Raw genomic sequence first — 25,687 nt, forward strand, 5'->3', positions numbered from 1 at the left:
GTCACCACCCCAGGGACACCAAGGAGGGATGTCCCCAGTCCAGGGAAGCCCACATGGGTGTCACCACCCCAGGGACACCAAGGAAGGATGTGCAGACCCTGCAGACGCAGATGTGGATGTCAACCACCTTGGGGGACACCCAGGAGGGATGTCCCCCATCTGGGAACACTGATGTGGGTGTCACGACCCCTGGGGACACCAAGGACGGTTAATCGGGGCACACCCACATGGGTGTCACCACTCCTGGGGACACCAAGGAGGGGTGTCCCTCATCTGGGGACACCCACATGGGTGTCACCACCCTGGGGACACTAAGGAAGGATGTCACCACTCTGGGGACGCCCATGTGGGTGCCGCTACCCTGAGAAGACCGCTGTGGGTGTCACCACCCCGGGGACACCAAGGAGGGTTGATCCCAGCCTGGGGACACCCACGTGAGTGCCCCCACCCTGGGGGACCTGGAGGCAGGTGTCCCCTCCCCATGGCTGGGGGGTGGCAGCGGCCCTCGGTGGCCCCGGCCGGGGTGGCCCAGCACCCGCGGGTAGCCCGGCCCTGTGGACACCGGGGTCCCCGGCCGGGGCTGCCCCTCCTCCCAGCCCCCGCGGCCGGGGGCCCAGGCGGCCGGGGGGCACCCGAGCGGAGGAGCTGGGCGTCAGGGGACCCAGGCGTCCGGGCCTAGCAAAGGGTTAAGGACCCATAGAGCCCCGCGCGCGGGGGCAGGGCGGCGGGGCCTGGCAGGCGGCAGCCGGGCGGGTAAGCGGCAACTGGGGCAACTGGGGCAACTGGGAAGGGTGGGGGAGGGGGGGAGGGGGGCCGGTGGGGGAGGGGAGCGGTGCGGGGTGGGGGAGGGGAGGCGCCCGCCACCCCTCCCCCCTGCCGGCACTGCAGACGGGGGAGGGGCGGCCGCGGGGACCCCCCCGGACTGGGACCGGGAGAGAGGCTGGGCACCCCCAGACTGGGAGTGCTGGAGGGGGAGACCCCCCTCCGAACTGGGAATGAGGAGGGAACCCCCATCCCCAAACTGGGAGTGGGGGAGGGGAGGAGACGCGCGCAAACTGGCAGTGGGGGAGGGGGAGACCCGGCCGAACTGGGAACGGGGCGGGGGGACAAACCCCTGAACTGGGAATGGGGAGGGGGAGAATCCCCCAAACTGGGAATGGGGGAGGGGGAGAAAACCCCCAAACTGGGAATGGGGAGGGGGAGAAAACCCCCAAACTGGGAATGGGGAGGGGGGCAAACCCCTAAACTGGGAATGGGGGAGGGGGAGAATCCCCCAAACTGGGAATGGGGGAGGGGGAGAAAACCCCCAAACTGGGAATGGGGAGGGGGGCAAACCTCCAAACTGGGAATGGGGAGGGGGGCAAACCCCTAAACTGGGAATGGGGGAGGGGGAGAATCCCCCAAACTGGGAATGGGGGAGGGGGAGAAAACCCCCGAACTGGGAATGGGGAGGGAAACCCCCAAACTGGGAATGAGGGAGGGGGAGAAACCCCTAAACTGGGAATGGGGAGGGAGACCCACCAAACTGGGAATGGGGGAGGGGGAGAAACCCCTAAACTGGGAATGGGGGAGGGGGACCCACCAAACTGGGAATGGCGGAGGGGGAGAAAACCCCCAAACTGGGAATGGGGGAGGGGGAGAATTCGCCAAGCTGGGAATGGAGGAGGGGGCAAACCTCCAAACTGGGAATGGGAGAGGGAAACCCCCCCCAAACTGGGAATGGGGGAGGGGGACAAACCCCCAACCCGGGAACAGGGGAGGGGGGGCAAACGCCCAAACTGGGAACGGGGGAGGGGATGAGCATGGGGATCTCCCGAAACTGGGAGGGGGGGAGGGGGGCCCCAACGCCCAGGCGATGTCGGGCCCCTGAAACTGGGCAGCGGGGCCAAAATTTGGGAGCGGGTATGAAATTGGCCGGCGGAGCCCAAATTCGACGCCGGGGCTGAAATTCAGCAGCGGGGACAAAACGGGGGGGGGAGCGGGGACAAAACGGGGGGGGGGAGCGGGGACAAAACGGGGGGGGGGGAGCGGGGACAAAAGCCAGCCCCGGGGACGAATTCGGGCGGCGCAGGTGAAATTCGGCAGCAGGGACGAAACTGGGTATCAGGGAGGAAACTGGACTAAGGGGACAAAAGCCAGCGGCGGGGCCGAAACCTGGGTCCTTCGGGGCAGCGCGAGGAGGGAGGGGAACGCAGGGCCAACCGCAGGCAGCCCAGTAACCCCAGTTTGTGCCGCTCTCTCCTCGCCCAGGCCCGAGGAGGCGCCGGCGCCATGGGCGAGAAGCCCAACGCGTGCCCGTACTGCGGCAAAGGTTTCCGCTGGAGCTCCCACCTGACGCGGCACCTGGGCACGCACGGAGGCGGCGGGCCGGGCCCGGAGCGCGCCGGCACGCCGCCGGCACCGCCGCCGCCGCGGCCTTACGCTTGCGAGCGCTGCGGCAAAGCCTTCGGGCGCAGCGCCCACCTGGCCCGCCACCGCGAGACCCACTCGGGCGAGCGGCCCTACCGCTGCGGCTGCTGCGGCAAAGCCTTCCGCCGCAGCGCCCACCTCACCCGCCACCGCGGCACCCACACGGGCGAGCGGCCCTTCGCCTGCGGCCTCTGCGGCAAAGCCTTCACCCGCGCCGCCCACCTCACCCGCCACCGCCTCACCCACACGGGCGAGCGGCCCTTCGCCTGCGGCGACTGCGGCAAGAGCTTCGCCCGCGCCGCCCACCTCACCCGCCACCGCGCCACCCACACCGGCGAGCGGCCCCACAAGTGCGCCGGCTGCGGCAAGGCCTTCGCCGCCGCCGCCCACCTCCTGCGGCACCAGCGCACCCACCGCGCCTAGACGCCCGCCCCGCGCTCCTTTTTTTCCCCCCTCCTTCTCCGCTCTTTTTCGCCGGGGGCGAAGAAGGGAGGGAGAAAACCCAGCGCCCCTTCCCGGGCCCGTTGCCTCCGTCCGGGCTGCCCCGTGCTGGTTTTTTCCCCCCCCGCCCCACCGCTGCGGGGGGGTATTCGGACTCACCCTTCTGCCCTGCCGTCGACCGGTGGGGGAAAACCCTTTCTGTTTCCCTTCCGTAAAGCCTCCCGGAGTCCCGGGATCGGGGCAAAAATCGAGGCTTTTCGCTCAGCACCATCTCAGTAGCTCTCCAGCGGGGCTCATCCAACCGGTTTCTCGTCTCCGCGCGAGGAAGCTCCTGATTTAGCGGCGGAGCGTCCCCTCCGCCACCCAAAGGCGTCTTAGCCCCTCCGGGACTCACTGCGCTCAGCCTCTCCGAAGGGCTCCCCGCTTTCTCGCCGGCCCCGCTGGAGGAAGACTCGAGGAAGACTCCGGCTCGAGGAAGTCGAGGTCGGCGTTGCCTCGTGCCGGTGGCCGCCAGGAAAACCAGGAGGCGAGAGACTTTTTTTAAGACAGTCGCCTCGGCGGTTTTTCCGGGTGGTACCGGCGGCGCGGCGGGGCGAGCTCTTCCCTGCCGCGTCCTCCTGTCGCGTCTCTCCGGAGCGAAGCACCCGCGGCCGACGCTCGTCGTCGTCCGGTGCCGCCTGAGCGAAGGTCTCGAGACGGTTCTCTCCTGAGCGGCCTTCCCGGAGCATTTCTCGCTCTTTCTCAAGACAGCCCCCTCCTGAGCCGGGTTTTGGTGGTTTTTCTTTTTGTTTTTTGTGATTTTTGTGTGAATTTTCCATATGAATTTCCAGCGTCCTTATCTTTAGCTCGGGGTGTCGTCTCTCTCCCCGCCGGGAACGGCCTCACAGCCTCCGCTCTCCTCCTCGGGGCCGGTCCCACATCCACGCCCGGTCGCTCGCTCGGCCCCTGGGATCCCGAAAACATCGCTCTCGGGGTGCGAGGGAGGACGGGAGCAGACAAGACTTTGCCGGGGGTGACCCTTGGCTGCGGCGGAGCAGCTTTGAGGACTCAAAGCTCCTTTAGAGACCCCCCAATGTCTTCTCTGTGGGTAAAAGAAGGCGTTAAAATGATTGAGAAGCGAAAGCGGGGCAGAATTAGGTGGGTAGAGGGAGCCGATGGGCGCCCTGGTTTGTGAACAGCGCCCGAGGGAGGCTGTTTGCCCCGGGCTAGTCGCCTTCCGGGGTTGCCAGGGTGGGAACAGAGGCTGAGGGAGTCGCCCGGGGGCTGTCCTGTGCACGGCCGGCCAGGTCCGAGGGCTTCTCCCTGCCCAGCGGGGCCAGGCGAGGCTTGCAGTGATTGTGGGGGGACACTGGGCATCCGGACCCGGCAAGGCCCAGGTTCAGGTCTAAGCCCACATCCAGGCCTAGGCCAAAGCCCTGACCGGGGCCCAAACCCATTCCCACACTTGGGCCAAGGCCCGGGCTCTTGTCTATGTCCAAGCCCAGATGCAGGCCCACATCCATGACCAGATTCAGGCCCAGGGCCACGTCCAGGCCCAGATCCAGGGTTAGACCCAGGCCCAGGCGCCTGCCCATGTCCAAGACCACGTCCACACCCAGCCCCAGGATGAAGATCTTGTCCACGCTCACGACTAGGCTCACATCCAGCCTCAGACCCAGCCTCAGGCCCAAATCCAGGCCCAGGCCCATGTCCCAGCCCTGACCCAGGTCCCAAGCCCCAAGCCAGGGCCTAGGCCTGGGCCCACATCATGGCCAGGCCCAGATCCAGGCCCAAGCCCCAAGCCCCAAGCCCCAAGCCCCAAGCCAGGGCCTAGGCCCACATCATGGCCAGGCCCAGATCCAGGTCCAAGCCCCAAGCCCCAAGCCAGGGCCTAGGCCTAGGCCCACATCGTGGCCAGGCCCAGATCCAGGCCCAGATCCAGGCCCAAGCCCCAAGCCCCAAGCCCCAAGCCAGGGCCTAGGCCCACATCATGGCCAGGCCCAGATCCAGGTCCAAGCCCCAAGCCCCAAGCCAGGGCCTAGGCCCACATCGTGGCCAGGCCCAGATCCAGGTCCAAGCCCCAAGCCCCAAGCCAGGGCCTAGGCCTGGGCCCACATCGTGGCCAGGCCCAGATCCAGGCCCAAGCCCCAAGCCCCAAGCCAGGGCCTAGGCCTGGGCCCACATCGTGGCCAGGCCCAGATCCAGGCCCAAGCCCCAAGCCCCAAGCCCCAAGCCAGGGCCTAGGCCCACATCATGGCCAGGCCCAGATCCAGGTCCAAGCCCCAAGCCCCAAGCCAGGGCCTAGGCCTAGGCCCACATCGTGGCCAGGCCCAGATCCAGGCCCAGATCCAGGCCCAAGCCCCAAGCCCCAAGCCCCAAGCCAGGGCCTAGGCCCACATCATGGCCAGGCCCAGATCCAGGTCCAAGCCCCAAGCCCCAAGCCAGGGCCTAGGCCCACATCGTGGCCAGGCCCAGATCCAGGTCCAAGCCCCAAGCCCCAAGCCAGGGCCTAGGCCTGGGCCCACATCGTGGCCAGGCCCAGATCCAGGCCCAAGCCCCAAGCCCCAAGCCAGGGCCTAGGCCCACATCATGGCCAGGCCCAGATCCAGGCCCAAGCCCCAAGCCCCAAGCCAGGGCCTAGGCCCACATCATGGCCAGGCCCAGATCCAGGTCCAAGCCCCAAGCCCCAAGCCAGGGCCTAGGCCCACATCATGCCCGGGCCCGGGCCCGGGCCCAGGCCCAACACACATCCAGACCCAGGCCCTGCCCCGTGAGAGCCCTGCCCTAGCCACAGCCATCGACTTTGCCCTCGGGCCGCCCCACCCCGGAGCCACTCCCGCCATTACTCCCTCCTGGCCACCAGAGGCAAACCGGAGTGACTCTGGATCGGGGAGGAGCCCCCCCCGTAAGGTATTTTAGAAGATGATTGGCTCAACAAGGTGTCAGTCAGAGCGACTGCCCCGCCTCCTGGAGGGCTGTGGCTGTCGATTGGCTGAGCGCCACGTTCATCTTTAAGACTCCGCCTTCCCTGTGGTGATTCGGTCGGTGATTGGTCTAGAGCCTGCCCCCTCTCCGGGCTTTGAGACAGCTTTCGCCCTGGAAGCCTAGCGGGGGGAGGGAAGCGCTTAGAGGAAGAGGATTGGCCTCCACGCCCTGTCAATCCTCGCTCTCCGGACGCCTATTGGGCTTCAGTTGCTGCCTCGCGCTGTTGAGCGAGCTGATTGGCCCGTCTCCCTTTAACCCCCGCCTCTCCGCGGTCGCGTGCAGGCGGGCCCTTCCCGCCTCTTTCCGTTTTCCCGCCTTCCCCGCCAACGCGCGCCTCCCATTGCCTCACCGCCCCGTCACTCCCCCGCAGACCCCGCCCCCCCTCGCCCCCTCCGCGGGCGCTGATTGGCGGAGGCGGGCGGCCGAGCCGAGCCGGGCTGCGCGCGCAGCTCGCCGTGGCGCGCGAGCCCCCCCCACCTCCCCCCCCCCGGTGCGGGGGGTCGAGCTGGAGTGGGGGGGGGAGCGGCGGCGGCGGCGCCGCCATGTCGGGGCCGGCGGTCGAGGCGGGCGGCCCCGGCGAGGCGCGCTCGGACTCGCTGGACCTGCTGGAGCGCTGCGGCGTGTGCCGGGAGCGGCTGCGGGCCGAGCGGGAGCCGCGGCTGCTGCCCTGCCTCCACTCCGTCTGCCGGCCCTGCCTGCGGGCCGAGCCGGGCCCCGCCGCTCCGCCGGCCGCCGCCAAGGAGGGGCCAGGTGGGGGCGGCGGGCACCGGGGGGAGGCGAGCTCACGGGGTGGGGGCGGCGAGGCCCCTGGGTAACCGGGGGGGGGCGTCGAGAGCCCGGGCTAACCGGGGGGGGGCGGTGAGGCCCCTGGGTAACCGGGGGGGGGCGTCGAGAGCCCGGGCTAACCGGGGGGGGGCGGTGAGGCCCCTGGGTAACCGGGGGGGGGCGTCGAGAGCCCGGGCTAACCGGGGGGGGGCGGTGAGGCCCCTGGGTAACCAGGGGGGGGGCAGTGAGGGCCCGGGCTAACTGGGGGGGGGGGTTGAGGCCCCTGGGTAACTGCGGGGGGGGGGGCGGTGAGGCCCCTGGGTAACCGGGGGGGGGCGTCGAGAGCCCGGGCTAACCGGGGGGGGGCGGTGAGGCCCCTGGGTAACCGGGGGGGGGGGCGGCGAGGGCCCGGGCTAACCGGGGGGGGGGTGGCGAGGCCCCTGGGTAACCGGGGGGGGGGGCAGTGAGGGCCCGGGCTAACTGGAGGGGGGGCGCCGAGGCCCCTGGGTAAGCGGGGGGGGGGGGGCGGCGAGGCCCCTGGGTAACCGGGGGGGGTAGTGAGGGCCCGGGCTAACCGGGGGGGGGGTGGCGAGGCCCCTGGGTAACCGGGGGGGGGCAGTGAGGGCCCGGGCTAACCGGGGGGGGGGTGGCGAGGCCCCTGGGTAACCGGGGGGGGGGGCAGTGAGGGCCCGGGCTAACCGGGGGGGGGGTGGCGAGGCCCCTGGGTAACCGAGGGGGGGGCGGTGAGGGCCCGGGCTAACCGGGGGGGGGCGGCGAGGCCCCTGGGTAACTGCGGGGGGGGGTGGCGAGGGCCCGGGCTAACCGGGGGGGGGGTGGCGAGGCCCCTGGGTAACTGCGGGGGGGGGTGGCGAGGGCCCGGGCTAACCGGGGGGGGGGGTGGCGAGGCCCCTGGGTAACCGGGGGGGGGGCGGTGAGGGCCCGGGCTAACGGGGGGGGGGAGGACTACAAAGGCCCAGGCTAATATGGGTGGGGGGGCGGCGAGGCCCCCGGCTAATGGGGTGGGGTGGGGGAGCAGTGAGGCCCCGGAATAACGGGGGCGAGGAGGGGGTGGCCAGGCCCCGGGCTAACTGGGGGGGGGGGGGCGATGAGAGCCTGGGCTAACTGGGGTGGGGAGCGATGAGGGCCTGGGCTAACTGGGGTGGGGAGCGATGAGGGTCTGGGGTAATGGGGGGTGAGGGGGGGGGCGGTGAGGCCCCGGGTCGACGGGGGGTGAGAGGGGGTGGCGAGGGCCTGGGCTAACGTGGGGGGGGGGGGAAGACTGCAAAGGCCCAGGTCGACGGGGGTGAGAGGGGGGGCGGCGAGGCGAGGCCCTGGGGTAACGGGGGGCGAGAGGGGGGGCGGCGAGGCCCCGGGGTAACGGGTGCGAGGGGGGGGGGGCGAGGCCCTGGGGTAATGGGGGGTGGGGGGGGGCGGCGAGGCCCCACGGTACTGCCGGAGGGGGGTTATGCAAGGGGAAAACGTTGCGCTGGGCTGTGCCGGGGTGGGGGGGGGGGAAGGTTGCCTGCGAGCGGCAGCAGGGGCCAGGCCAGCCGGGGAGGGGTGCGCGGGCCGGGCCCTGCAGCCGTCCGCAGGTCAGGAAGGGGCGGCGGGGGGGGGGGCGTAGGCGGCGCGAGGGCGCTGGGGTGAGGCAGGGTGGGCGTGCGAGGCTCGCGCGGGTGCTAAGCCGGGCAACGGAGGAGTAGATGGGTGCTCTTGATGCCCTTGGGTTCCCTGAGGGCTCCAACACCAATGAGCTCTTCCCAGAAAGCTGGTCCGTGTTTCCGGAGGTGGTTTGGGATGTCGGGTGGACCTTTAGGTCCCCTTTCACCAGCTCCCTTGGCCGCTCCCTGAACGTGCTGTGCTTGGTGGCTTCTGCTGGCCTCATCCCAGTTTGACACCGGCTTGTACCAGGAAGCTCCCAACTGCCCTGTGGCCCTGTTGGCCTTGCCCGGATGCCTGGGTCCTTCCCAGCGTGGTGTTGTCCCGCTCGTGGCAGAGCTTGGCGTTGCTCGTGGTCGCCTCTATGGAGGTTTCTCACCCCAGTCCTGGAGCCCCATTCTTTTCTTTCCCCTTGCCTTGGCATCTGCCAGGCAGAGAAGTTTCTGGAGAGATCAGAAGCGCTGCTTCCTCTCGCTGCCACCTGTGGTAGATGGTATCTCAACGGTCGCAGGTGGCTTACCCTTTCTCAAAGCCCTGGAGAGGAAGAGGAGGAGGAAGGGTAGACCGGTGGCTGCTTGGCTGTTGGTGGCAGAGCTGGGGGAGGCGGCGAGGGGTGCCTGATGTGGCTTCTGGTTGAGGAGGTTCAAGTTGGGCATCTGGAGAAAGTTCTTTGTCTGGAGGGGACCAGAGCAGTTGTGGGTTTCCGTCCTTAGAGGTTTGGCTAGGTGAAGCTGTCAGCGACCTAGTGCGGTGTTGGCAATGGTCCTGCTTTGGTTGAGGTTGGTGCAGGAACCCCTGGAAGCCCCGACCCTCCTGCCCCGGTGAGGTCAGCTGGGGAGAGACCCAGGGATGTGGTGGGCCTCTGTCTTTAGAGGTCTTCAAGGTTTGCGTGTGACCATGAGGGACCTGATCCAGGTGGACCCGTTTTGGCCTGGGGTTGGACCAGCAAGGTCCCCTCTGCCCTGCCCCAAGCAGGAATGGGTCCTGGTGAGTCTCCATCCGTGGAGGTATGCATCCTATGCGGAACCTGGTCTGTACTGGTCCTGCATTGGGCTCAGATTGGAGCAAGGACCCGCAGAGGTCCCGTGCAGCCAAAATCAGTGCTGACGAGTCCTCTTTGGATCTCCTGGCGTGACGGGGCACCCAGAGCATGCTTCTGCATGAAAAGTTTGGTTTCGGAGTGAAGTTTTCAGCTTGGCCTCGACAGCCATCCCATTTTTGAGGGTTTCTTAGCTCAGCGGTCAGATATCCAGGGCATCTTCCCGGCTGCTCCGGGTTCTTCCTTCTCGCCTTCCATTGGATGGGCTCTGCTGCCAAAAAACTCGTGGGAGAGGTTGCCTCCAGGCTGGGCTTCTCGGTCAGCCCCGGCGACCCATCTCTGCCGCCGCGGAGCTGCTTTGTCCCAGCCTGGCCGCTGCCACCTCCTTGCAGGAGGCTTCGGAGGGTGAAAAGGGGATGAGGCGTTGCGCAGGTCCCTTGGCCGCCTCCAGGGGAGTCTGGAGGGGCGAAACGCCACGACCGGAGCAAAACGCCCCAATCGGGGCAAAACACAGCAGGGGTTAGGGGCTGCTTCTCGTACCTTCCCCGCACCCACCCCACCGCTTCCCTCCCCACAGTGGTCGACTGCCCCATCTGCAAGCACCAGTGTAACCTGAAGGACATCGTGGAAAACTACTTCCTGAGGGACAGCGGGGCTGAGGCGGCTGCCGACAACAAGGACTTGAACCAGGTAAGGCCCCGTGCCGGCCAGGCGTTGATGCGGAGCTCCTCGATGAGGGGGGGCCAAGCTCGTAGCGCCTGTCCTAGCCGCTCCTCAGGGACCTCCTTGGTCTGTTGTGTTTGGGTGCTGTTATTAAGACAACGCATTATTTTTATCCCTGCCACGACAATGCTGATAGCCTGAATTAACTAATTGGTAATAATCCAGTTATATTGGGTTGTCCTTCCTCCTTCCCCAGTGGTTCAAGGGTTAATCATGCCTTTTTTTGGGGCATGCATTGCACAAGCTGGGCAAAACTGAAACTAAATTGTTCGTCCAATAAATAATGTGATGACGTGATAAAACAGGTCTGAAATAACGTGGCCAAAATGAGCTCCTAGTCGCTGGGGAGAGGTGGAAGTGTGAGTACAGCCTCCGTACGAGATGCGAGAGAATCCCTGCAGCCGAGGATTTGGGGCAGGCCAGGTCCCACACGTGTGTTTCCGAGCCCCACACACATGTCACCCCACGGATCCTTGTCCCCTAGTGCTGCACCAGCTGTGAGGACAACGCGCCGGCCACCAGCTACTGCGTGGAGTGCTCGGAGCCGCTGTGCGAGACGTGCGTGGAGGCCCACCAGCGGGTCAAGTATACCAAGGACCACACAGTCCGAGCCACAGGTCCGTTGCTGTCACCGCGCCAGGACATGCCAGCTTTTGGGAGGACGGGGACGTGGAGGGACGTTGAGCGGGGTTGGGGTGGTCCCTGTGTGCCTCCAGAAGGGCCACCGCAGCAGTTAGGGCCACCGCAGCAGTTGTAGCCATCCCGCAACGAGGTGGCGGGGGTCGGTGGCGTCACGGTGACATCGTGGTGATGTCGTGCCACGTTTCCCCACGCAGGTGGCTCCAAGGCGAAGGAGGGCGAGCGCGCCGTGTACTGCGCCGTGCACAAGCATGAGCCGCTGGTGCTCTTCTGCGACACGTGCGACACGCTCACCTGCCGCGACTGCCAGCTCAACGCGCACAAGGATCACCAGTGAGTGATTGGCAAGCCCGTCCACTTGCTAATTAGCGTCCTGACTAAATACAACCAAATTGATTTTTCACGGCTAATGAATCACTTGAAGAGATAGTAAGTTAGATCACTGATGCAATATGTTGATTTATGTCAAGTCAGATAACTGATCAAAGTCTGATTATCAATGAAAATTTGATTCTGTGGCCTATGTGTTCTGTAACTTGCCAGGGCCTGCTTTTAATTAATTTTGAATTAGTTGATTTTAGTTGATTTTTAGACTGAATTTTAAGGAATGACTAAGAAAAGTCAAACAACTAAGTAACTAGCTGGCTAGCCGATCAGTTTAACTTTGTTAGCTAGCAATTTAAAAAAATAAATCTTTAATCAACTGAATTTTGTCCAATAGATAACTTAGTTATGTAATATCTGGTTAATTATCTGTTTAGTTAGCAAGCTGATCAATTTTAGTTTTTAAGTTGGTTTTAGTTTTCAGTCAATTGGACTGTGATTAATTATCCATTAAAAATCTAACAAATCTTTTGCTAATGTATTAAATTATTTAATTTTTAACTAATTATTTTTCAGACTGATTTTAATGGATAAAACTGTTTAAAAATCTCAGATTAAAATGTGAACTGACTAATAAGCTGCTTGTTTAGTCGTCTAATTTGCCTAATAAGTTGCATTAGTTATTACTATGACTTGTTTTTATCATAAGAGTAAAGTTTGCGCATTCTAATTAATCACCTAATTAACCAGGTAAAGCTTGATGGTTTTAACTGATAATTAGATTGCTTAGTTATGTAACTGTTAGTCATTCCTTAAAAATCAGTTTAAGTGTTTCTTACTGATTATTTAGCTGATGAAGCTGTAAAAGTCATTTCATTTTTTTAAGTGATTAGTTTAAATATCCTGAATTTTAGTGGGTAAAATGTTCCGTTAGTTTTCTCATTTGTTGTTTACTAAAATTCATTTAAAATATGATTGATTTCTGAATCGGTAGTCATCAAGTTAGCTCGCCTTTTTTTATGATTGTTTGAATTGTAACTGATAAATGTGGTTAGTTAGCTGCTTATCTGGTTATCTTTTAATGGCTGATAGTTTGATTGGTTGTCTGACTAATTGGCCATTAAAAATGGATTTAATATGAAACTTGACTGATAAAGATAGGCAGCTCATTTGAGTGAAATTGATTTTTAGTAGGTGATTAATGGATTTTGTTAGCTTGACCAGCTGCTTAGTTCTGCCAGCTGTTTAACCCATATTGATTTTATTTATTTTAATGGCTTAATAGCTTTTAGGTTTTAAGTGGCTTTTTTGATGGCTTTTTTTGTTTTTAATGGCTTAACTAGCTTAATGAAGAAGGTGAGCTCAGCAGTGAGCAGGTTAACTAACTAAAGTAGATTTGCTACTCTGGTGAGCCCTGGAGTTAAGTCTGCGAGATTATTTCTGGGACCCCCAACGGTTGTGTTAGGGGGATGTGGATCAGTGTGGACAAGGCCATCCTGGTGTTTTGGGGACCGCCGCTGACCCCATTTCCCCCCCCTGCAGGTACCAGTTCCTGGAGGACGCGGTGAGGAACCAGCGCAAGATGCTGGCGACGCTGGTGAAGCGCCTGGGCGACAAACACGCCAGCTTGCAGCGCTCCACCAAGGAAGTGCGCAGCTCGTACGTACCCCCACCTGCCCCGGGCAGGGGGATTTGCCCCCAGCGAAGAGCATCCGGCCCCCCTCACCGTTGGCCTTCTCTGCCGGCAGCATCCGCCAGGTGACGGATGTGCAGAAGCGGGTGCAGGTGGACGTGAAGATGGCCATCCTCCAGATCATGAAGGAGCTGAACAAGCGTGGCAAGGTGCTGGTGAGCGACGCTCAGGTGAGCTTCTCCTCTTACCTCGTGTCTGCGCTCTGGGGTCTTGGGGAGCAGCTGTGTCCCCCTAACAGCATCCGTTATGTCCTGGTCTGTCCTCGCTGATGGTGGTTGTGTTTCCTCTCCTTGCAGAAGGTGACGGAGGGGCAGCAGGAGAAATTGGAGCGGCAGCACTGGGCCATGACCAAGCTGCAGCGGCACCAGGAGCACATCCTCCGCTTCGCCTCCTGGGCCCTGGAGAGCGACAACAGCACCGCTCTACTGCTCTCCAAGAAGCTGGTGAGCTGGAGAGGGGCTGGACCCCCTTTCCGCATCCTCCCTGCGCTCATCTTGGGCAGGGACCTTCCCCCCAGGATGGGTCATAGGGGCCAACGGTTCCCCTATCGTGTTTACTCTGCTTTTTGGGGCTGGGCAGGGTGAGGAAATAGGTGCCAGACAGTAGAGCTGCAGCTGTGTTGCATCTCGGCGTGGGGTGCCCCATCCACATCCAATCTCTGCCCAAATTTGCCCTCGATACACTATTGGGGCGAGGGTGGGGGGGGGAGAAGTGCCATAAAGTGGGATCAGAAGATGGTCCCCTGGGGGGTGATTTGACCCTAGTTCACCCAGATTTGGCTTGAGAGGGCCTCTGTGCGGTCTTGGCCATGTCCCCCCCCGTCTCTTCTCTCCATATTTCCGTGGTGTGATGGGTCCAGGGCCACCAGCTCCCCCTTGGCAGTCACTGAGTCCCCCCTCGGCATCTCTGGGGTACCCTGCGTTCCTGTGGCCGTGTCTCGCTGCCTCCCTGTCCCTGTGGCGTGACAGGTCCCCCCAGTCCTCCTCATGTCCCCAGGATGCTGCAGTGGGTCCCTTCCACCTTCCAGTGGTGTGATGGGTCCCCTGGCTCCCACTGTGTTCTTGGGGTGCTGCAGCAGGCTCCTTTGTGGTCTCCTTGGGGTTCTCATGTAGGATGGTGCCCCTGGGGTGCTGCAGTGGGTTCTCTGGGTGTCCCTGGGCTGTGGCAGGCACCCCCAGGGTGTTGCCATGTGTCCCCTCGGTGTTCCCAGTGTAATGGGTGCCCCTAGGACGGTGCCGCATGGTCACTTGGTATCCCTGTGCCATGAGGGGTGCCCCTGTGACGCTGCTGTGGGTCCCCTCGGGGTCCCCCTGGTGTGACGGGTGCCCTGTGCCCCCAGATCTACTTCCAGCTCCACCGTGCCCTCAAGATGATCGTGGACCCTGTGGAGCCGCAGGGCGACATGAAGTTCCAGTGGGACCTCAACGCCTGGACCAAAAGCGCCGAGAGCTTCGGTGAGCCCGCGGGGAGGGGACACCCGAGGGACGCTCCACCTGGGGACGGGCTCTCCTGACGCCCATGTCTCCCTCGCAGGGACCATCATCTCTGAGTGGAGCTGTCCTCCTCCACCGCCCCTCACCCCCCAGCCGCCACCGGCCAGTCCCCGTGGCCCCAGCCCAACCACAGGCGCCTTGCAGGTACCCTTGGGGCGGTGGGGGGCAAATCTCAGGTGGGTGCCGCACCTGTGGGTGCTCCCCCTCCCCAATAACAGAGCGGCCTTTCTCTATCTTCCCAGGCTCCCTTGCAAGCCACGGTGGTGAGCAAAGGCCAATACGCCCCTGGTCCCCTCCTGCAACCCCCGGCAGGACCCTGGCACAGCAGCGAGGAGGCCCAGGGTGCCCTGGGGGCCCCTAGCACCCCACAGTCTGCCGGGGACAGGCCGGAGACACCCCCACTGCCTCAGTTAACCCGGAGCACTGAGGGGCCAGACTGCCGCGACCCTACCCCCCCGCTTCTTCTCCCGCAGCCTGCTGAGAGTCCTGGGGACGTGGCTGCCAGCACTGAGTTGGGTGAGCGTTAGGGGGGGGCTGGGGGTTACTGGGAGGGACTGGGGAGAAGGGGGAGGAAGGCCCCTGACGCAGGGTTTTTCTCTGCAGCTGATGCCCCCCCTGAAGCTGCTGTGACTGGAATGAAGAGGTGAGTGGGGGGAGGACCCCCGTGTCCCTTGTCACCCCATACCCATGACTCTGCTGGCCCTTGTCACCCTGTGCCTTGGAGATGGTTGGGACCCCCCCATGGCCCCCTGTACCTGTGGGACCCTCCTGTCCCTTGTCACCCTGTGTCTGGGGTGACTTGGCCTCTCCTGTCCCTTGTCACCCCATACCCAAGGCTTGCTCCCCTGCCCTGCTTGCCCACATGTGCCCTGGGGGTGGCTGGGGACCCCTCATCCCTCGTCACCCTATGCCTGGGGATCCTCTGTCCCTCATCATCCCATACCAAGAACTCCCCTGTCCAGTGTCATCACTTACCCAGAGGGCGGCTGGGACCCCCCTGTCCCTTGTCACCTCATACTGGGGACCTCCTCCCATTCTTTATCACTTTGCTCAGAGTGGCAGGGACACCCCTCTCCCTTGTCAAACCATACCTGGGTCAGGCCCCCCTGTGTCCCCTGCCCCTTGTCACTCCAGACTGGGGGGGGTTCCCCTGTCCCTTGTCACCCTGTACCGAAGCACAGAGGATGGGGGACAGGACCACTATGTCCCTATCATTGCTGGGGGGAGGGGGTCTCTGTCCCAGGAGGTCTCCAGCCCTATCCTGGCTGGGGCAGACCTGGTCTGGATGGAGCTGCTTTGGGTTGGGGTTGGATGGGGACCCCTGAGGTGTCCTTGAGTCTTTGAAGGTGCCCTTATGAACTCATTATTCAGGAGAAAACGTGTTAATCCTCCCCAGGAGGAGGAGGAGTTCATTAAGGAGCTGCTCATTAAGTGGTAATAATGATGGCTTGGGGTTTAGGTGCCTCCTCTATGGCAGCGGGTTGAGGGAGGGCAGAAGATGGTACCCCCTTTCTGGGTGGGTGGCTGGGACCCCCCTGTCACCCCATGCCCTGGGTAGCTGGGACCACATGTCACCCTGTACTTGGGGCTCCCCTGTCACCCTGTGCCCAGAGGTAGCTGGAACTCCCCCTGTCCCTTCTCACCCCATACCAGGGGACCCTCCTGTCCCTTGTCACCCTGTTCCCAAAGCTTCCCTGTCCCTTCTCACGTGCCTTGGGATGACTGCCAGTCCCGTGTCCCTTCCATGCCCCTTGTCACCTTGTACCTAGGATTCCCCTGTCCCATGTCACCCTGTGTCCAGGGGTAGCTGGGACCCCCATGTCCCTTGTTATCATGTGTCAGGGCTGGCTGGGACCTTCCTGTCCCTTATCCCCTTGTCACCTCATACTGGGACAGCCCCTCCCCCCCACCCATCCCTTGTCGCTCTGTGTCCAGAGTGTGGCAGGGACAACTGTACCCAAGGCTCCCCTCTCCCTTGTCACCCCATACTGTGGCTCTCCTGTCCCATATCATCCTGCACCCAGGGAGTGGCTTGGGCCCTCCCCCTGTTGACATCTTTGTCCCTAGGGGATCAGGGCTGCCAGCACCCCAGTTCCCCCTGCCCTGGTGGCCCTGGCAGATCAGGAACTGCTGGGCCACCCTGATCCTGGGAGGTTGGGGGCTGTCAGCACCCCAATTCCCAAGGGTCTCCATCTCTGAGCGCTGTGATGCCCCCCAGGAGCCGGCCCCCTGAGGGCCGGGTGAACGCTCTGCTCCGCAAGGTGCCACGGGTGAGTCTGGAGCGCCTGGACCTGGACCTCTCAGGGGCCGCGCAGCCCCCGGTCTTCCGTGTCTTCCCCGGCACCTCGGCCGAGGACTTCAACCTCATCGTCATCGAGAGGGGGATGCAGCCGGGGCTCCCTGGGCCCCCCACTGTCAAGGCGAGTGCTCAGCCGTGCTTCCCCACTCTGTGGTGGCCACTTCTCCGCGTGCCCGTCCCCATGTCCTTCCCTCCAACCCTGCTTTCCCGCCTGCAGGAGGAGGAGCAGGAGGCAGCCATTGGGGATGGCCAGGACACCAAACCAGTGGGACTAGTGCCTGAGCAGTCCAGGGTGCTGGGGCCCTCCAGCACCTCCCTGGGGACGGTACCCAGGCCCACGGAGGCTGCCCCTGGCCCTGGCATGGCCTGCTGCCGCGTGTGTCGCCAGGCTGGCGCCGTGGTGATGTGCGACCGCTGCGAGCACTGCTACCACCTTGACTGCCACCTCCCTGCCCTCCAGGAGGTCCCCAGGTATGCCTGATCCCTAGGATCTGCTGAGCCCCCGCACCACAGGGGACACTGCCACTTGTCCCCCCTCCCCCCCCCCCGATTGCCTCATCTCCCTGGGATCTACTGATCCCCCCCTTGCTGAGGGTCCCTGTCCTTAGGGCTCCTCTGGCACTGCTAGATCTCCAGGATCCACTATTCTTCCTTGGGATCCCCCTTCTGGGAGAGGGGTGTGTACTGCCCCTTGGCTTTCCGGGGGTCAGTTGTGGGTATCTGCTGCTCCCTGGATCTTCAAGGATCATCTGCTGGAACCACTAGATCTTTGGGATCTCATCTCCTATGACAGTTTCAGTTTCCTTATCCCAGGAGAGGAGTGGAATTGCTGCTACCCCTTGCCATCCTTTGGGGAATCCTTTGGTGCCAGTGGATTTCTTGGTGATCACTGGCCGCTGGGGTTTTCCCATTTTCCCTAGGATCCAGCCCTCCCCCCAGCTCAGCTGGTTGCTGCCTGTTGCCCTGGAGGTTTGGGAGCTGCTCAGCCCCCATCCACTTCTCTTCCCTGGGATCTGTTGGTTTCTTTTGGGATTCTTGGGTGCCACTGGATTGCCTGGATCTTCTGACTTTTCCTGGGATCTGCCCCTCAGCTATGGCAGAGTCCCATGGGATCATCTTGGGGTCTACTCTGCCAGGTCTTGGCACGGAGAGACTTGCCCACGATCCCTGGAGATTGGGTCTTGATCCATGTGGGGGCCCACCCATTGATCACAGAGCCTTGAAGATTTCCTCTCCCTGATTGATTTGGGGGGGGGGGGAATCTACCTCCGAAGCCCAGATCCTCAGGGATCTCCTGACCCTTTTCTATGTTGGGATCCACTTGTTGATCCCAAATCCCTGGCAATCTGACATGTCTTATCCACAGAGGGATCTACCCTTTGCTCCCAGACCCTGCTGGATGAACTGTCCCCAATCCATGTGGGGACCCACACAGGAACCTGGATCCCTTGGGAAATAACTGTCCCAATCCATGTGGGCAGCCATGCATTGATCTCTGATCAATGTGGGAGGACCTCTTTGATCCCAGAGTCCTGGGGAGCTGGTGCCCCTCATCCATAGTAGGTCCCCCCCCTTTGATCCTTGGGTATCTGGCCCTGATCCACGTGGCAATCCACACATTGATCTGAGAACTGTTGGGATCCACTGTTCTGAGTGTTACTGGTGCCAATCCCTTGGTGCCAGGCACCTGTGGAGCTCTGGGCCCAGATCCTGGGAGATCTGCCCGCTCCAGCAGGGGTGGGGACACCTGGGTCCCACTTGATCCCTCGCCTGATCCTGCAGCCCCGAGTGGAGGTGTTTGCTGTGTCAGGACCTGCCGGCCCCCCGCGAGGACCTCGCCACCAGCATCCCTAGCCCTGAGGAGGGGTCACCCCACAAGCTCTGCCCCCTGGACCAGCGGGTGCGTATTTGGAGGGGGGGGGTGGATTGAGGATCCAGTGATGGGAAGAAGACGATGGAGAGATCCCTCTCACGTGCTTTGGCTCTTTCCCCGCAGAAGTGCGAGCACGTGCTGCTGGAGCTACTCTGCCACGAGCCCTGCCGGCCCTTGCACCGGCTCTGCAGCTCCCCAGTGAGTCCTGTGCCGTGGGGGAGAGCTTTCGGGGTGGCATCTGGGGGCACCCACGGTGCCCTGATCCACTCTGCCTCCCGTTTTCAGGAGGGCCACAATGCCATTGACCTCACCCTCATCCGGGCCAAGCTGCAGGAGAAGCTGTCACCTCCCTACAGCTGCCCCGAGGAGTTCGCCCGTGACGTCTGGAGGATGATCCGCCAGTTCAACAAGCTCACGGAGGTGGTGATGGGGGGGACACGGAGCCCCATGGTCTCCTCCCAGGGCCCGGGCAAGGGTTAGAGGGGGACAGGAGGAAAGGGTTCAGGGGGGCAAAAAGGTGGGCTGGGGGCAGGGGGTTGGGATAGCCTGCTCCTGTTGGGGGGGGGGGCTGGGAAGGGGAGCGGAATCAAGGCGGATTGCGGGGTCCTACTGTGGGTTGAGGGGAAAGAATTGGGGTGGGTAATGGGAGGAGAAATAGGCAGAAGTAGGGAGCCAGCGGCTGATTTGGGGGTGTCTGCTGTGGGTCTGGTCCCCTCACCTCCTGCCTCGACCCACAGGACAAGGCGGACGTACAATCCATCCTGGGCCTGCAGCGGTTCTTCGAGGCCCGGCTCAACGCCGCCTTTGGCGACCGCAAGTTCTCAGCCCTGCTTGATCCCGTCATCCCTCTGGATGAGGCCGAAGGCACCCCGGCCTCCCCCGCCGGCCCCCTGGGCCCATGACCTCCTCCTCCTTGTAGGGGGGAAGGCCTCCGCAGCAGAAAGTGGGACCAGGAGGCAGCTCCTTTGTGCCCCTTCCTGCCCTAGTGCCCCGGGGGAGGGACGCGGCGGTGCCCTTCTCCCTCCCGCCCCCCCCCACCAGCATTAGCCCTGTCTGTATCTACCAGAGAAATAAAGCCACAGCCCTTCAGGCTCTTCCCGCTGCCGCCATCTCGCCCTCCTGGGGTCAGGAGTGACCCCCTTGCGCCTGCTCTTCACCCACCTCCGTCCTCACCCCCCACGAGTCTTGGACTGGGATGGGCTGGGCCAGAGCTTGGGCGTCTGCTCTTTGCCGTGGGTGGGTGGGGGAGGCCCCTGGTTACTGGTGGGGGACTGGGGGCACTGGGAGTGGGAGAGCTGGTCACCGTGCAGCCCCGCTCTCTTCAGCCCGGGACGTGCCCGCGACAAAGAGGGTGGCGCCCAAATTAAAGATGGCGGCGCCCAGTGGTCAGCGAGCAAGCCCCGCCCCCTGCCCTACTTCCGCCTTGAAGGGCTGGGCCTATCAGAGCGCGGCTGGCGCTTGGGGCTCCTCCCACCCCGCCCAGAGCCGGGGGAGGAGGGGCAGTTCGGGGGGAGTCTTCCGGAAATAGCCGAAGCTTTCCGGTGAGACCCGAAGGGGGAGCGGGGAGGGGAGGAGGAGTCGGACGCTGCCGGGAACTGCCGAGCCTTTCCGGAAACAGCCGAAAACTCTCCGAAGAGAACCGAAGCGGAGCCGAAAAGCAGCGAGCCCGCTTCCCTTCCGGAAAGAACCGAAGCGTCTTCCGGAAAGAGCCGAAGCGGCAAGAGCTCGGCAAGACTCGGCCTCTTTCCGGAAAGACCCGAAGGGATTGGTGGGGGGGGGGGGGAGTATCCGGAAGGACCCGAAGGTTCTTCCGGAAAGAGCCGAAGCGGTTCGGGGAAGACCCCGGAAAGACTCGCCCTGGTTCCGGAAGAACCCGAAGCGCGTTCGGCTCCCGCCCGAGCCCCCTCCGGAAAAACCCGAAGAGCTCGAAGCCTCCACACCCCCGCCCCCTTCCGGAAAACCCCGAAGCCCCTTCCGGAAAGTCCCGAAGCGCTTCCGGAAGTTGCCGAGCGGCGCCGGCCGTTGCCGACCCCCCTTTTTCTCTCCCCCCCCCTCCCCTCCGCCTCCGCCTGCGCTCCCGGTCCGGCTCCCGGTGCCGCCGGTGCCGCCGCCGCCGCCCCCCCTTCCCTCCCCCGCCGCCGCCGCCGCCGCCGCCGGGGGGGGGCCGCAGCTCGGTTCCCCACCGCTGCCCCCGGGCCCGGCCCGGTCCCCCTGTCCCCTTCCCTTTCCCCCCTTTCCCCGTCCCCGGGGCGGCCCGGTGCGGCCCGCGGCGGCCCGGTTCGGCCCGGCAGGATGATCAAGCTCTTCTCGTTGAAGCAGCAGAAGAAGGAGGAGGAATCGGCCGGCGGCACCAAGGGCACCAGCAAAAAGGCCTCGGCTGCCCAACTCCGCATCCAGAAAGGTGACCCGTACCGGGCCCGGTACCGGAACCGGTGAAGGGGTGGGGGGGGGAACCTCTCTCGGGGGGCTGCTCTATCTTGGGGGGGGGGGGCTGCAGCCGGCTCCGGTACCGAGTTGGACCGACCTGGTGTTGGTTCCCCCCCCCCTCTCTGAGGCTCCTACCGGATCCCCTGGGGAAGAACCGGGCCGGTACCGGAGGGGGGAACCGGAGCTGGGGAGCCCCGGTGCCGCGTCTGGTCCCGGTACGGGGCCGGGGGGGCGCTGGCCAGGACCCGGGCCCGTCCGCGTTGGCCCGCGTCTCTCCGTGCCTCCCCCCGACCCGCTAACCTGTGTCCCCCCCCCCGCCCCGCGCCGCCCCAGACATCAACGAGCTGAACCTGCCCAAGACGTGCGAGATCGACTTCTCCGACCAGGACGACCTGCTGCATTTCCGCCTCCTCATCTGCCCCGACGAGGTGCGGCTCCCCCTCCCTGGGTCTCCCCCCCCTTGCCTCCTCTCTCTCTTCCAGGTGCCCCCCACCCTGTCCCCTGGGGTCCCTCCTATCTCCTTGCTGTCCCTGAGGTCCTCTTTGGCCCCTCCTGTCCCCCTAGGTCCCCTGTCACCCCCAAGGTCCCTCCCCTCTTGTCCACTGCGGTCCCCCTGTCCCCTATCTGCTCCCTGGCTCCTCTCCACAGGTCCTTCAGTAGGCTATGGGGTCCTTCTCCATCCCCCACGATGTCCCCCTTGTCACCTCCGTGTCCCTTGGGGTATCCTCATCTCCCCGTCACCTTCTTGTGCCCACTATCCTGCCTTGTCTATTGGGGTCTTATCCCCCTTTGTCCCTTAGGGGCTCCTCTGCATCCCCAGTGTCCCCCCATTGTCCCTTGGGGTCCTCCCGGCATCCCCGTGTCCCTTGTATCCCCGTCCCCTGGTGACATCTGTTTCTCCCATAGGGCTTCTACAAGGGAGGAAAATTCGTCTTCAGTTTTAAGGTCAGTCACGTGCATGGGGAAGGGGCAGCCTATGGCCGCCAGGACACGTCCTGTGGCCACCAAGATGGTGACCGGGGGCCGCTTGTCTGCCCCAGGGGCTGGGGGTGGGAGTGAGGGGCTGGTGGCCATCGAGGTGAGGCCTGTGGCCACCACGGTGTGACCTGTAGTCGTGAGCTTGCCCTCTGTATGGGGAGCAGGATGCAAGTGGCCACCAGCACCTGACCCGGGGCCACATGTCTACCCCACGGGTTGGGTTAGGGGCCAAGGGTTGGTGGCCACTAAGATATGACTAGTAGCCACCAAAATGTGACCAGTTCACCCTACGGATTGGAGGTAGGTTGGGGGTGGGTGGTTACTAAAATGTTACCCGTGGCCACTGAAACGTGACATATGGACACGTGTCTACTGCGTGCTTTGGGGCAGGAGCTGTGACTGCCATGATATGACTAGCTGGCCCCAAAACATGACCAGCGTTTACCTTGGGGGTTGGAGTTGGGATCAGGGGTTGGTGGCTACTAAGATGTCACCAATAGCCACGTGTGTGTTGTCTGCTTTCGGGTAGGAACTAGGAGCTGGCAGCTATTAAGATGTGACCTGTGGCCACCAAGATGTGAGCAGTAGCCAAGTGTCCACCCTGTGGGTCAGGTTAGAGGCAGCTGGCCACCAAGACATGACTAATAGCTGCACATCCACCCTGTGGGTTGGAGATGGGAATGGGAGCAGCTTCGTGGCCACCAAGACGGGACTGGTGACCACGTGACCGTGGCCAGTAGCCACCTGCCCAGGTGCTGAGCTGTGACCCTGCCCCTCGCTTGCCCCCAGGTCGGCCAGGGCTACCCCCACGACCCGCCGAAGGTGAAGTGTGAGACGATGGTCTATCACCCCAACATCGACCTGGAGGGCAACGTCTGCCTCAACATCCTCAGGTGGGCTACGGGCAGGGCTGGGGTGGCCGCAAGCACATCTGGAGTGGCCACAACTGGATTTGGGTCTCATGTGCCCCCCAGTCACCCATCAGGGTGGGACAAGGGGGCCCCTGGTCCATGTGTCGCCCCTTGTTGTGGCCCTTGACGTGGCGGGAGGTGGCCACAGGGTGGACATGGACACATATGGGGTGGCCACGGTTGGATCTGGGCCCCTTTCCACTTTCCCAAATGCCAATGAGGGAGAGCAAGAGGGGGCACGAGGTGCCCTGGGTCCATGCACTGCTCCCACACGCCCCATGACCAGGCAGGTCCTGGGCCGAGGCACATTTGGGGTGGCCCCAACTGGATCTGGGGGCCATGACCCCCTAACGCCCAATTCTGTCCCCAGAGAGGACTGGAAGCCCGTCCTGACGATAAACTCCATCATCTACGGCCTGCAGTACCTCTTCCTGGTGAGTGCCGCTGCCTCGGGGACACCCAGTGGGCACCCAGTGGGTGGGGGGCACCAACCATGGCTCTGGGGTGGCCATAGGATGCCCTTGGGAAGCCCCATGAGGACACTGAATCGTGCCTGGACACCCTGTGGTGGCTCTGGGCCACCAGCAAGGGCAGCTGGTGGCCCTGGAACAGCCCACGTCACCCTGATATGGGTGCCCTATTGCCCTCAGGCGCCTGTCAGTGGCCTCGGGATATCCAGTGGCCCTAGGACATCTCTCTGGGGGTTTGGGTGGCTCAGGGCACCCTAGGGTGGCCCCGTAAATCTCCTGGGGGTACCTGGTGGCCTTGGGCCACCCCAGGGTGGCCTCAGGACATCCCACAGGGGCATCCAGTGGCCAAGGGGGGCAAAAACTCCTCCAGTCTCCTGTTAATACTCCTCCCCCACTTAAGTTGGGCTTTACCCTGGGAGGGGGCTGATGGGATACTGGAGGTCCTGTTACGCTGGGCTGACGCTGCTTTCTTGGCCTGGGGTGGTATTTGCTGGTTAAAAAAATAATCAAAGGGTTTTAAGGAGCATTGGGGGGGTATTGTTGAGGTATCATGTGGGATACATTGGGGGCATTAAGGGGTATCAGGGGTGTTAAAGCGTAGTGGGAGTGTCAAGGAGGGTTTAAGCAATTTTGAGAGAAGTATCAGGGTTTAAAGGAGTATTGGCTGGGTACTAAGTGGTATCACTAGGGGTATCTGGGTATTGAGGGGATCTAGGGGGTATAGGTTGTGCTCAGGAGTACCGGGAGAGTATTGTGGGGTATAATGGGGTAATTGGGGGGATATTAAGGGTTATTAAGGAGTACTGGGGGTATCAAGGGGGTGTGGGGGTATCAAGGAACTCCAGGTTGTGTCAAGGTGGCTGTTAAGGAGTTCTGGGAGTATCAGGGGGTCTTGGTGAGTACCAGGGGACATCAAGGGGTATTGAGGGGGGTATTCAGGGGTGGCAAGGATTATCAGAGGGGTATTGAAGGTAGCGTGAGAGTATTAAGGAGCATTGAGAGGGGGTTTGGGTGGGTGCTGAGGAATATCAGGTGTATCCAGTGGGGTTAAGGAGCATCAAGGAATATCAAGGAGTATTAGGAGGTATCAGTGGCGGTGTTAAGGAGCATTATGGGGTACTGAGATTGCTATGGGGAGCGTTAAGGGATATCGGGGATAGCAATGAGTACCAGGGAGTACTGAGGGGCTGCTCAGGAGTACCAGCAGGTATTGCCAAGAAAGGAGCATCAAGGAGGCTGTTAAGGAGTACCAGGGAGCATCAGGGGGGCTGCTAAGGAGCGCCAGGGGATATTGACGGCGGTATGGGGGTGTTAAGGAGTATCAGGGGGTACCAAGAAGCACCACTGAGTATTGAGGGGGGGCTGTTATGGACTACCAGGGAGTACCAAGGGGTACCAGAGAGTATCAAGGGGGCTGCTAAGGAGCATTAGAAGGTACTGAGGGAGGTATGGGGGGGCGTTAACGGCCACTGGGGGTGTCAAAGAGTTCCTGGGAGCCCTCAGGGGGCTGTCGGGGAGTATCCGAGGAGTACCAAGGAGCATCAAGGGGCTTGTTAAGCAGCACCAGCAGTACGAGGGGTGTTAAGGGGTCTCAAGGAGTACCAGGGAGCCCTGAGGGCCCCTTAAAGAACAGCAGGGTGCATCAAGGAGCCCGTTAAGCAGCGCCAGTGGGTGAAGAGGGGCGTACGAGGGGCATTAAGGGGTAGCGGGGGGTATCAAGGAGCACCCGGGAGCCCCGAGGGGGGCAACTAGAGCGTACCCGGAGCCCCCGGGGGGGGGGGGGGGCTGTTGCGGGGAGGAGCGGCCGGAGCTGAGCTGATGCGGCGCGTTTCCCCCCCGCAGGAGCCGAACCCCGAGGACCCGCTGAACAAGGAGGCGGCCGAGGTGCTGCAGAGCAACCGGCGCCTCTTCGAGCAGAACGTGCAGCGCTCGCTGCGCGGCGGCTACGTCGGCGCTACCTACTTCGAGCGCTGCCTCAAGTAGCTTCCTCCCCCCCTCCTCCCCCCCCCGGCTGCCCAGTCTGCCCAGTCCGGGCCGCCCCCGCCCCCCCCGCTATTTATTGCCCCCCCGGGGGTGGGGGGGGGCGCCCCCCCCCTTCCCCGGGGCTGTTCGCGAGCGTGGAGGGTAATTAAAGGGTGATGGTAACGAGCGGTGGCTCCCCCCCCCCCCAAACCTCCGTGTCTGTGCTTCCTTTGGCGGCGGCACCAGTTTGGCCTTACTGGTTTAACTGGGGTGGGGTGGGGGGGGAGGCGGCTGAACCCCTGGAAGCATCTTTCTGGCCCAGGGCCTGCCAGTTGCCCCCAGTACGCCCAGCTTCCCCTCCCTGCTGCCCCCAGTATGCTGCAGTCTTCTCCCAGTGCCCCCCAGTATATTTAGTTGCCCCCTAGCTCCTTGTCCCAGTGTCCCCAGTATGGCATGGCCCCTGCTGCGATATGGCCCCGTTCCCCGTGCATTGTGCCACTGCCCCCTCCCAGGATGTCCCAGTGACCCGAGCAGGTCCCAGTTCACCCCCCCTGCCTGCACACGCACTATGTCCCGGTGACCTCCAGTATGTCCCAGTTCCTCCCAGCGCCGCTTAGC

General features: G+C 63.2%; 3 protein-coding genes across 8 annotated transcripts; all 3 read left to right on the top strand.

Moving 5' to 3' along the window:
- The first annotated feature begins 25 nt into the window (after positions 1–25).
- ZNF324B (zinc finger protein 324B) lies at positions 26–4,606 on the top strand. Of its 2 annotated transcripts, none has more exons than XM_068923572.1 (2): positions 26–434; positions 2,251–4,606. In XM_068923572.1, the coding sequence occupies exon 2, from the start codon at positions 2,272–2,274 to the stop codon at positions 2,830–2,832; it is 561 nt and encodes a 186-aa protein (XP_068779673.1). In that variant the 5' UTR covers positions 26–434; positions 2,251–2,271; the 3' UTR covers positions 2,833–4,606. The 2 variants fall into 2 exon arrangements, with proteins under 2 accessions (XP_068779673.1, XP_068779672.1); XM_068923571.1 differs by lacking the exon at positions 26–434 and adding an exon at positions 698–753.
- Positions 4,607–6,311: 1,705 nt separating this feature from the next.
- Positions 6,312–19,426, top strand: TRIM28 (tripartite motif containing 28). Of its 5 annotated transcripts, none has more exons than XM_068923476.1 (18): positions 6,327–6,564; positions 9,855–9,967; positions 10,485–10,617; positions 10,837–10,972; positions 12,506–12,622; positions 12,712–12,826; positions 12,953–13,099; positions 13,996–14,110; positions 14,190–14,293; positions 14,392–14,665; positions 14,753–14,792; positions 15,521–15,583; positions 16,368–16,569; positions 16,666–16,919; positions 18,231–18,348; positions 18,445–18,519; positions 18,607–18,741; positions 19,059–19,426. In XM_068923476.1, the coding sequence occupies exons 1-18, from the start codon at positions 6,357–6,359 to the stop codon at positions 19,221–19,223; spliced, it is 2,514 nt and encodes an 837-aa protein (XP_068779577.1). In that variant the 5' UTR covers positions 6,327–6,356; the 3' UTR covers positions 19,224–19,426. The 5 variants fall into 5 exon arrangements, with proteins under 5 accessions (XP_068779579.1, XP_068779577.1, XP_068779580.1 ...); XM_068923479.1 differs by having other exon boundaries at positions 6,332–6,564; positions 18,184–18,348; XM_068923478.1 differs by lacking the exon at positions 15,521–15,583 and having other exon boundaries at positions 6,312–6,564.
- A 444-nt stretch (positions 19,427–19,870) lies between these two features.
- On the top strand, positions 19,871–25,278 carry UBE2M (ubiquitin conjugating enzyme E2 M). The gene is made up of 6 exons (XM_068923553.1): positions 19,871–20,722; positions 21,082–21,176; positions 21,655–21,693; positions 22,516–22,619; positions 23,008–23,071; positions 24,950–25,278. Exons 1-6 carry the CDS (start codon positions 20,614–20,616, stop codon positions 25,088–25,090), a joined length of 552 nt encoding a protein of 183 aa, XP_068779654.1. The 5' UTR covers positions 19,871–20,613; the 3' UTR covers positions 25,091–25,278.
- Positions 25,279–25,687: the final 409 nt, after the last annotated feature.

The sequence above is a fragment of the Struthio camelus genome, chromosome 34 (genome assembly GCF_040807025.1).
Source record: "Struthio camelus isolate bStrCam1 chromosome 34, bStrCam1.hap1, whole genome shotgun sequence".
Taxonomy (NCBI): domain Eukaryota; kingdom Metazoa; phylum Chordata; class Aves; order Struthioniformes; family Struthionidae; genus Struthio; species Struthio camelus.